The 12,122-nt window shown below is 40.5% G+C and overlaps 1 protein-coding gene across 1 annotated transcript; it reads right to left on the bottom strand.

Moving 5' to 3' along the window:
* Positions 1-254: 254 nt before the first annotated feature.
* On the bottom strand, positions 255-11,582 carry pigq (phosphatidylinositol glycan anchor biosynthesis, class Q). The gene is made up of 14 exons (XM_062408617.1): positions 11,471-11,582; positions 10,226-10,423; positions 8,738-8,924; positions 8,428-8,627; positions 7,596-7,792; positions 7,093-7,224; positions 6,581-6,701; positions 6,266-6,392; positions 5,982-6,135; positions 4,932-5,043; positions 4,761-4,841; positions 2,704-2,818; positions 2,461-2,522; positions 255-1,922 (listed from the first exon to the last, which is right to left on the bottom strand). The coding sequence occupies exons 2-14, from the start codon at positions 10,376-10,378 to the stop codon at positions 1,770-1,772; spliced, it is 1,794 nt and encodes a 597-aa protein (XP_062264601.1). The 5' UTR covers positions 10,379-10,423; positions 11,471-11,582; the 3' UTR covers positions 255-1,769.
* Positions 11,583-12,122: the final 540 nt, after the last annotated feature.

The raw sequence follows: 12,122 nt of genomic DNA, 5'->3' as shown, positions 1-12,122 counted from the left end.
TCACAGCCATCATTGGGTTTCTGCTGTCTGAGGAATTCACTGAGCAACTCTTCACTCTGGGTCATCTCCCTCATCCTATATGTGCTCTGACTCTTACTAGTCCTCAGCCTCCCTCCGTTCACTCATTGTATAGCTTCCGGGTGCTGGACTCGGGGTGCAACTCTTCCTCTGTGTGTGTTTTAAGTAGCTGAACTTAAATTAATTGGTTATCAGTAGAAAAGCCACATATGAAAAAGAACAGACAACAGAAAATGTAATATTAAATGATTTTATTAAATGACAATATAACATTTAATACATTGGATTTATATCATTGGAGGATTTAATAATAAGAACACAATTAATTTAATTAAGATTAAGGAATAGTCACAAATAAATTAAAAACAGTCAAAAGTTGAATCAGTTAATTTGCCTTATATCATAACCCATAAAGTTCATTTCTATCTCTAACTGACTCTCAAGAGCCACATTCATTTCTCAAAGTAAAATTGAGAGATAAGGCAACAAATAAACCTAAAACATAAATAATGCTTTTTGAACACAACTCTTAAGAATAAAAAAATGTATTTAAAATAATATTAAAAATCAGTTAGTCCAGTTAAACAGTTAAATATATCTACACACTCAGTGCAGTTAATACACAAATCCCTGAAGTAGGATTCTGGTGTGTAAGTTGACCCAGGCTGTTCACTTCTGCCACTTGATCTCAATGCCCATGGCCCACTATGTTGTGATTGGTCAACCACTTCCAGTGCGAAAGGCAATGTCATCTTCTGACCTGGCTGTGTAAGGGGGCATGCCAGAAATCACAATGATGCTGTAGTGTGGTCTGGACTGCTGGTGAGGTCTTTCAGGAGGTTCAGTGTTTTCTGTGGTGGAGGGGATCCCTCTTTAGACTTTGGGCTGTTTAACTCTGCCAAACATTTACATTGAGGAAAAAAAAAATCTATATTACACACTAAGCACTGGGCGATACAAGAAAATACTGAAAATCATCATAGGTCTCCCTTAATATTTAAGAGCTCAGATGTCTATAGCGTGAACTAAATGCTGTATATTTGCTTGTCATACAAAGAATTTAACAAATCAAAGTGAAAAACATCTAAACTCTTTTCAAATCATTTAAGAGTGGTAAGACACCTTTGTATTTTATCTGCAGATTTTTAAATAAAGTTGTTATTATATTTTTTCTTCATATTCCAACATATTAAAAAACTGTTTTTTTCTGCTGTTGTTCTGTATTTTAGTCGTGAGCTGAAGAAATCAAGGTGTCCTTGGAAAAGTACCATTTACAGTCAGCTTTCAGTTGCCTGTTTACTCATTGAGACTGATTTCTAATAAATATATTTAGTCATTTAAAGGGAATGTTTTTACTACAATTAAAAATCATTAAAAAAAGGATTTGTTTACCATGTACACTGGAAATAATTTTATAATTACGGAAGGATACAATTACTTCCGGTTTAAATCTTGTGTTTGACATCCTTATGCTCTAAAACACGATTTCAGAGAATTAAACGTTTGAATACTTGGCAGTTAAATCTTTCTCACTGACGTCCTTCCATGTAACCGACAGGTCTTTGTTCTAGTTTCACCTCTGCCTCCATCTGTCTGTTTCCATCTCACTATTTATTCAGTCTCTTCCCTTTCCGTCCTTCCCTCACCTCTACCACACACACACACACGCACGCACGCACGCACGCACGCACGCACGCACGCACGCACGCACGCACGCAGGCACGCACGCGCACGCATCTGGTGAGTGTCTCTTAGTCAGTCTTGGTGGTTTTGTGTCTCCAGGGGTAAATCAGCTCCCCGACAAAGAGTTTCTTGACCAGCGCTGCCCATGAGTCTTTTGGGTAACAGCTGTAAGTGGGAGTGCGGTAGGTCTGAACCACTGTGCTGCACTTCAGAGGGTTAATCTGAGGAAGAAACACACAACAGCCTGATCATTAAAAAGGTTACAAAAAGGAAATCAGTACATCATTTGCATCCTATGGTAGAAAAGTACTTGAATTCTTTGCTTAAATATATTTTTCTGCTGCTAAGGGTCTGATATCAAAATCATAGACTGTAAATAAAGATGCACGAAGCATCACTTCCTCCTGTTGTAGAAAAAGGAGCCAAAATCTGTACAGAAGCGATCATGGCGTTGAGCCGTGGCATCAGGGTCCCATTGATACAAACGCATGACCAATCGCGAGTCAGTCTAAGCTGTCAATTATGATGTCTCAGCCCGTTTTTATATTATCAAATAACTTAAGACCCAACTTATTGACACATAAACGCTTGAACATATACCAGTGTTATAAGAACTACCTAAAATGACAGAAACCATCTTTGAGATCTTGTGTTCTTTGATTTTTTAAGTTTTGTCGATTTCCCATATGCTGCAACTCCCCTGTTCTCAGAAGCCAAACTACATCGAGCTTTAAACAGACATGATAAGTGACCTCCTACCTCCATCATTAGGTGAAGGGCCGTACCAGGTTCTTCACACAGGACCCGGAACTTTACACCTTCTGTAACGTACATGACGCAGATCACAGAATAAGTATAATTTCAATCAACGCACCACATTTACTTTAAGAATTATCTACACAGTTATTATCAACCCTACATCATGTTGTCCACATGCTATTTATATGAATAAATCAAAACTGTAAACACAAACAGAGCGGACAGAAGATCTGGGGGATATACCTGCCAGTCTGTAGGACCGACAGATGCGGAGGGCCATAGCGAACAGCGGGAAGGAGTTGAGGAAATCCACACTGAGGTGGAGGACACCCTGGAGAAGCACCACCAGCAACCGCAACTGCAAAACAACAGGGGTCAAAAACGAAAACATTCCTTCTGGAAATAATCACCTATTGATAAATCACTTTGGTAACAGAACGGCTAACCTGTAGCGGATCAGGTTAAATTTGAAATAAGAGATCAACACCTATAAAAGCTTCTGCTGGAGCCGTACATAACAATCCTGAGCAATGCACTCACAGTACCACAGACTGTCTGCTGTGATCTGTGTTTTATTTGATTGTGAGAGTTAATTGTACACTGTGGGTGAAGCTGGTGTTTGTTTCAGATTTGCTCAAACGATGCTTGAACTCACCAGGGCTGTACCTGAAAGAATAAGGCTAAAACTGCCATACACATTAATACATATATAATATAATAAGAGGTTAATTTAATAGAAACCCTAAGTTATATATTCTTGCCTGAATGATAGGACATATAAACTATAAGAGGATTCACACAATCTGAGTTTTTGTGCCAGCTGTTCTTCTTGCATTTACGGCTGTAATTGTGTTTCTTTAAGTCTGGAAAAGGTGTTTGTACTTTTCATATTTTCCTAATATAACAGTTTGCTCCTATTTTGTGAACTATTCGGACAATCTGCTGCTGCCAGTCAAACTTGTCCATGTCTGTGATTGGTCATAAGTAATAAACACCACCCATTTTATGTGCACATGCTCATATCTAGATGGGGAACCTGGGTTGACTTATCGAATTGATAACCAGCTTTGCGCGACAGCTTAGCCTGACTGTGTTAGTTAGGAGTTCAGTCAGATAACCGAAAGATATCCAGGGTATGTTGAGCTTGCTTCGTAGCACAGGTCCCTAGATCTATCTAACAGTTTATAAAGTTTGTAAAAGGTAGAAAGCTGTTGTCAGTTTGAATTAATGATCAACGCAGTGTGAACGTGAACAATGAGTATGGAAATATCCACAGAATTAAGTGAGGAAAAGGAAAAATGTGCGTTTGTTCCCCTGCTGCTGTTTTCTGGCTCTGCGGCAGGAAACAGACCCTGCACAGCTCTAACTGACCCGTATGTTTTTGCAGCCTGAGAAAACAGTCACCAAAAGTTGTGCTTCAAACCCGCCTGCTACCGTCTGTGTTTGTGACGGCTGGCAATGGATTCCACTCCTTCACAGTTTGGCGCATGGCACATGAGCCGACCACGATCTGGAGCTGCAACTCGTTAATTTTGTTATTATGAGTATCAGACAATAGGGTTCGACAAATTCGAACATGTTTCAGTGTCTTGAAACCCTTTTTAAAAATTATGAATGTTAAGTTATCTTTTATAAGGAGAGCAGCCTTATGGCTGTAATCAAAAGGGGTGAAAGATAAAACACAAACTTTGTTGGGCTAGTGCACAGCTTTAAATGAAGAGTAATAAGCACATATGCATTTAATAACCTAGACTAGTGTGTCAACCCAACCTGATGTCACCCATTGGGCAAGCCTCTAGTTTGACATTTTTTCCAGTGCCATCTTAGTTTTTTGAAAACCGAAGTAACCATATGTGGAGGAGCTGGGCGGGGAGCCTGTAACTGCACACCCACCTACACATGAGAGCTGCAACCATTGCGCGGTATGAGATGTCTATCACATGGAATTCAGGTTTCAGGCTTCTTCAACACTGGCTTCACTTTGTGGACATGGAGTTTATGTCTGTTTTGCTATGGCTGACATTAAATTAAAAAAAGTTATGTTGATGACAACAGAAGAAGTCTTCACCACTTGCTGGTGTTTAGTTGCCACTCATACACTGCCTGGACTAGATTTGTTCAGGTTTACCGGGATGCCAACATGGGCGCCATATTAAGCTTCAGACAATGAACAGCAGACCATTAAAAATCAGAGACCTGAGAACAAGCTAGAGGAAATGCAGATTGTTCTGCGGGAGTTTCGTTCATCATCATCAAAGTGGTCACTGCTGGAACTGACATATAAAGATCTCTCCACTTACCAGAGTGAAGACTAGGTAGTAGAGCGCTGTTGTGGGAAGCAGGAAGAGCAGGATGGTGAAGAGCAGTGTTCCAATGAAGAGCTGGAGCATCACAAACCACAAAGCACTCTCAATAAACATCAACATGTCTGAGTACATTATGACTTTATAGTACTAATGTGTATGGGTTACCTGGTCCAGGTCATAGGAGCAGGAATCCACTCTCTGACGCAGGACGTTCCATTTCTTCCCTCTGAAGAGCCTCCAGAGAGACGAGAGGCCGTAGATCTTGAGACAGTACAATCTAAACCACACGCACAGTTACATTTTATTCCATTATAAAATAAGAGTAGACATGAACTGTGATCAGAGCAGGAGATTATTTTAGGTGCAGGAATAAAGATTTAATGAGTCACTCTGACGAAGGTTCTTTGACTGAAAGTAAGATGCACGCATGCACATGCGCGCGCCAACACACGCATGCGCACACACACACATGCGCACACACACAAACATACAGGAGGAGCTGCTGGTGCATAAATATGTAGCATTTTATTATTCACTGCAGACAAGGTAGACAAGCTATATTTAGAGCAAATCAAAGTCAGTCCTCTCTCCTCCAACATGCAGCATAATTACCAGTGTTCATACACATCATTCCACACATCAGCCATTACTCCTCCTGGTTAGAACAGAACCAGGTGAGTGCACCCTCGAGTCCACTCAACAGCCACAGAGGCAAACGTTACGAAAGGCTGCCCCCTGCAGGCTAATTAGGAACGTAACATCTCATAAAAAACGAGCACCGCACAGTTTTATCCAGCATTGTTAACAGTATGTGGATTGTTAAAAAAATGAAGGGGAAGCAAAATAGAGGGTAAAAGTGGGCCAACTTCAATACCATGTTCACAAGAACAGGACAGGTGGAAGGAGAGACAGACAGATAATTAAAACTTTAATGAGAAGGAAATGTAATTGAGGCCATTATCTGTGATCTGTGTGCAACAGAGGCCTGCAAATCACTCAATGTAACTAAACCTCTTAAATCTTCACTAAAGGCTTTATGTATATATCAGCACACAACTGATTATTACCAATATAAAGTTTTTCTTAACACACATTTCGTTAACACTTACAAAAAGTAGCATTTGCAATTTGGAAAATAAAACTAAAGCCACATTGACAATACTTCTTAAACAAAAAACACAATGAAAACGAATTCACTCAGCGCTGTGGTCTCACCTGGCTCCGTAGACATAGAAGCAGTAGATATGCAAGGTGAGGAGGGCCACCATATCTGAGAGCAGCGAGAGGGCAAAGGTCAGGCCCAGGCAGGCGGACAGGCCCCCGTACCAGAGGATCCCCTCAACGAACGGAGACATCAGGTGGATGTAGCCTGGACAGACAGGTGATACATTAATGTGAGTCTGACCAGCGTGATGATGTCTGAACCCCCTGGATTCTGCTCGCAGAATGCTAAGTCCAGCACAATTTAATGCTCCGAGTGTGTTTTAAGTGTCACTCACTGATCCACAGGTGAATGTGGTAGAGGAAGAAGCGTCCCAGAACCTGATCCAGGGCCCGATTCATCTTCAGCCCAGCAGGAGCTCCCATCAGCCACTGCAGCAGCTCATCCAGCTCTTTGGCCACATGCTGCAGAACAAACACAATATAATGGTCGAATGTTGATACATTTAATCAGGTAAATCAGTTTTTAAACTTAAAAAAATAACAGTTTCCAAATGACTGTGTAGCCCTCCACATAACTCGACCAAATCATGGCTAGAATTTATGACTCTTATGACGCATTTTGTAGTCTGAACCAGGTAACACATACTTACATCTGCCGCGGGCACCAGCATGTTTGCTAACATGGTGATGTGGTTGTCTCTGTAGAGCCAAGAGATGAGCAGCAGGCCGAGAGCCACGTCCACCAAGATTGACACCACGATGTTGGCTTTTCTACAGACAGAGGATGGGAAAGTTCAAACAGGAGAGAAGACACTTTCCCCTCTGCAACATCTCAAGTAGTGTCCCATAGTTTGTCCCCCTCAACTGCCCAAGGAATTTTGTATGGATATTTCATGGTCTTCTGAGGCTGATTCTTACTAAATTTAGTTTACTAGATGTCCCTAAGTTCTACACACTGAACCTTTAAATAGAACTCCAGCATCACAACAGAACTACCTGATGATAAACCCCTCAAATTGTTGGGAAATTCATCAGGTCAAAATATATAAACAAGATAAGGTGACAGTATGATATCTAAAACAGTCTAAACAAAGAGGTGTGATGAGGATATTAGAGATGGAGCAGCTCAAGGGGAGTAATTCAGCTTTTACCAGAAACTCACCTCATGAAGGGTGAGTGTCCTGCAGCTGGTTTGGTTGAGCTGATAGTCCTCATGTGTTCGGTTCTATAGTTGAGTTGGACACATGTGGACAGTTTACTGCCCAGGAAGCGGAGTGGGTACCAGCTGAAGATGCTGGAGATGAAATAAAAAAAACACATAGTAAATAATAAAGACACAGGTCAGATATGATTCATTTCGTCTATGTCTTACACAACTATTAGATGCAATGGTTACTGATCTATTGTAAAACTCGTCGATGGTACATTAATATTTCAGCCACCATGTAATTTTACTGAGAACCAGCGCCATCTGCAGCCACACCTGGCGATTAATTCTGTCGGGCTCCGTGATGTATTGAAGTCATTTTCTACTTCTTCCTCTAATCAAATACTAAAACACAACTATATGGTGGAGATTATCAATGATATGATCCCTTACTAGAATAGTCATGTAATTGATTGTTTGCTATATATCTGCTTTGGCTCTACGTTCCCTCCTCTCACCGGATGATGCAGATCCACGTCCACATGGACAACAGCCACGTGATGAGCATGCAGAGCGGGACAGAAGCTTGTTTGAGCAGCTCCACAATAATGCTGCCCTCTCGACCTTCAGACTGCCAGTGAGTCGTCTTGAGCGGCCCGTCGTCGTATCTATCTATGAAGAACAGAGGCTGACTGTGAGCCACCGTGTGGAACATCTGGAGAAGAGGAGACAGGAAGCTTCAATAAACCGGTTACATGAGCTGCATTCGCACACACTCACACACTCTGATAACAAGTCAACAACACAATTAAATCTTTTTACTTCAAAGTGCTCTGGACCTTGGACACAAGTCAATAAAAAAAAATTCACAGGCTTCTAACTGGCTAATGACCGTTAAGGTATGTGAAATCCTGGATCTCTCTGTTTACATGAATCCACTCCAAAATTCAATGTAAAACATCATGGAACTCTGTTGAGTAGCTTTTGCATAATCCTGCTAACTGAAGAAACAAACACCCATGAAAACATAATGTCTTTGGAAGAGGTAATTACTATTAATGCAGATAACAAGGGAAGAATGAAGCAGAGGATAAACCATTCTGACGAGACAAATCAAAACACCACCAGACATCAGTTAGTGGTTCAGTGTCTTGCTCAAGGACACTTCGACATGCTATCTAGAGTTTCCTGGGATCAGGAAAACAAATTCAGTGTTTTGTGAATTGTCATTTTGAAGTCTCTAGTTCGGCAGCGCCATCTTGGTTTTTGAAATTAGACATTTCATGCTGCATCACTTAACTTATTTTATATTATAATTTATTTTCTGCCTGTGTCACTCTCGTCTCGTACCTGTCTAAGCTCAGATGGAGGATCAGTTTTGGGGTCAGGAACTCCATTCTGGACGGGGTGAAGCTCCGACAGCATCACCTTCCTCTGCTCGTAGTGGACGAAGATCACCTTCTCCTCTTCCCCTTCCTCCTCCCTACCATCAGTCTTCTCATCCTCTTCATCCCTCTTCTTCTTTACCTTCTGCTGAGATGCAATTCCATCTGGCCATGACAAAGATAAATACATTTTTAACGACTGATATTTGTATTTTGAACGCAAAATCATGAAATACCAGTGCAGGAACCCAGTGGATAGCAGTGTGATGTCTTACTCTGATCCCGAAGGAGGACGTTACAGATGAAGCCCGTCTTGCCCACCTGGCGACTAATCTGGAGCCAGCGCTCATGAGGGAAGATGGTGCTGAGGTCTACGAGGAAGCTCTCCATGCCCTCCTGACCCTCTTTGGGTAAACTCCAAGAACCCAACACCGACAGCTCCACACCACTCTGAGCCTGCATCTGGGAGAAAGAAACTTTTTCAATACTGATACAACTTTTTTTAATTGTCGTTATTCAAATATTACTGATAAATATCAATAAATAAAAAGAGAAAACACATGCAACCAATATGTAAAACCTAGGCTGCACTTGTTATTTTTCAGAAAAGAAAATGTTTTACTCCTTGACTAAAACAATACTATTAATACTTAAAAGTGAACCAGAAAAAAACCAAGTGACCTAATTGACACACATTTCAGCTTCTCCCTTCCTTTTTCTTCTATTTTTACTAGAGCTGTGAAAAATAACGCGTTAACGCATTATGATTAAATTACAGGATTAATTCGTTATTTTTTTTTTAACGCATTTAACGCATGCGCACAAGGACCTTCCAATATACCCACAATTCCGCCCACTCTGCACTAGTCGCCGCTCTCATGCAGTCAGACGGCAGCTGCCATTCAAACAAACCAACAACATGGATAATTCTGATGAACCTGAGAACATTCTGGATGGGAAGATCGAACATTCAATAAAACCAAGGTGATATGTACACTCTGTGGGAAGACGTAATCGTTTCACAGTAGTAATACCTGCCTAAAGTACCACCGCAACGAGAAGCATGTGTTGGTCGGGGAGGGGCGTTCAAGTGGAATCACCAAACCAGACTCACTAGCAGGACACATTGTGCAAAAGAAGCGGTCAGCTTTACTGTCATAGAATGTGAATAAATTAGTTTGCCTCACCAACTGGCTAATACACGACTAGCTAAGAGGGCCTTTAGAGGCATTAGATTGTGTCATGGTGTGGTTATTGGTTGTTTGACAAAAACTATAACAAAATTCAACCATCCTATAAAAAGAATGGATAAAGGTGATGCTCAAATAATTTCTGCTAAGAAGCCAGAATTCTGTTTAGGATGCAGATTTTATTAATGTTCCATATGGAATAGCAACGAGAACTGCTAAAGAACTGCTGAGTTGCAGCACAATTGTTTTGTTTAGTTATGATTATTAAAAGAAAACATGTTAAATATATATATCCGTCTTGTCATAAACTGTTTGTTTTCACAAAAATATACAGAGGAATCGGTAATGTGATTAATCATGATTAATCCATAGAAACCAGAGATTAATTTGATTAAAATTTTTTATTAATTTCACAGCCCTAATTTTTACATTTCTTTATGTTTCCTTTTTTTACTGATCTCACATAGGTGCCTTTTTCTATGTTTAAAGTGAATTTACTAGAAGAAGAGATCAGCCTGATTCATCTCCTCCAGAACTGAGATGACGAAGAGGCCTGTGTGGCGCTGCACTGACCTTCTGGATGTACTGTTTGACCTGTCCAGAAATGAACGGGTAGTGGATGACCGCCAGCACCACGGCCGAGTCATTATTGGCGATCCAGCGGCCCACCAGCAGCCCGCTGTCGGCCCGGTTACAGCACTGTGGGAAGAAAATCTTCAGCACCATGGTGTCACTGCTGCTCAGAGTTCAGCCTCCAGCGGCCCGAATGATCTGAGGGACATGAGAGAAAAATCGACCCAACATTGGTACCAGGGAATCTAGAGCAATAAACAAGTTATTTTCAAGACTATTTAAGACCTTTTAACTAGAACTCAGAGATAATATGGCAAACTAAGTTTGAACGTTGTGAGAGAACTCTGGGCTTATCTCCTTTAATGCTGTTCTCAATGTCACAAACTTTCTGTGAATGATGAGGTGGTAATACACCTCTAAGAAGCAGTGGCCAGTCTATCAAATCACAGGTCCAATTACCACTAGGACATCCTGTAGGTACCATACCACCCAAGTTTATTAGGGTTGTATGGGAATGGGAATATGGATGATGGAGATAGTCAACAAGGCTACTCTCTTAATAAGGATCGGAAACACATTACAATTTTTGTTCCATAGATTTCACATGTGACCAAATAAGCATGAAAGTGACCATATCGGAATTGATGAGTGGTTTCTTCCTTTTCATGAAGAACATTCAACGCTCTGTTTACAGGTTAATCACGACGGCAGGATAAATGGCACATTTGCCCTTTTTAAAGGAAGTTTGTGTAACAAGCTTCCAGATATGGCACAAAAATGGAAAACCATGTAAAAATGACTTCCTAAAGTAAACATTGTGTATGCCGAATTGATTAGTGGATCCTTCCTTATCATGAACAATACTTATCATCTTAATCTCTGTTAAAAGATAAGCACGACAGGGAGACAAATACTAAATTTCCCGTTTTTAATGGGAGTTTGATGAACGAGAGGTTGTAACTGGGTTAGACAGCTGGACTCCTTTGACCTTCACATATCGAGTAGACGCGTGTTGTTGAACGTGAAAAGCCCCGGGGCAGGAGCACCATCGATTTCAGTGAACGCGCCGTCAAATGGCATCAGGAAAGTAGGTTAGATGAAGATTAGCAAGCGAACAGCAAATGTGAGAGAACTTCCCCAGATTCTATCGTTTAAATCCGTCTAAAGTCAAAGTGAATTCACACTGCATCTTACGCCTTCGGGTGAATCTGGGATGATATACGAGTTTAAACACATTTGATTTACCTTCGATATCACCGACACGAGCTTTCACCTTCCGTCTGCAGCGTCGAGAACAGCACAGCTACGAACTACACACCGACATTTTCTTTGTTTATAGTCCAGCGCGAAAATCCCTCCGGTGAGAAACAAATGTTTATGAGAGTTCCTAATACCGAATTAATTATGATATTGTCCTGGAAGTAATTACCATTTGAAGTGGACGATTTTCAATTATAAAAATCAACCGATGTTTTTTTTTGAAGAATTGAAAATAAAAATGTTTTTCTCTAAATGTGCTGGAATCTTTTCAGTTTAATTTGAAATAATTTTAATAAACAATAACGTTTAACTCAATGCTCAAAACGATGATAAAAATCACGTAAATATATTAGATAGTTATATGACAAATAAGCTAAAAATTAAAAGTCCGTAAATCTGAGTGAGGGGGGATTCATTAAGAGAGATGGAATTGAATTGAACAGCTACAACTATCAAGAGATAATAAGTCCTACAATGCTCAGAATTATAATGTTGCACCTATTTGATCGAGTCACTTACAAACAAACTTCATTTGCTTTCAAGATCCTGAAGAGAGCAGAAGCATTTTGAGACAAGAAATCTCTTAACTATAATTTACTAAGAGGAAAACAATGCAGCCACAGCTCTATGCCAGCAG

The sequence above is a fragment of the Platichthys flesus genome, chromosome 16 (assembly GCF_949316205.1).
Source record: "Platichthys flesus chromosome 16, fPlaFle2.1, whole genome shotgun sequence".
Classification (NCBI taxonomy): domain Eukaryota; kingdom Metazoa; phylum Chordata; class Actinopteri; order Pleuronectiformes; family Pleuronectidae; genus Platichthys; species Platichthys flesus.
Note: the sequence above shows the minus strand (reverse complement) of the source record. Positions and strands in the feature narration are given on the sequence as shown.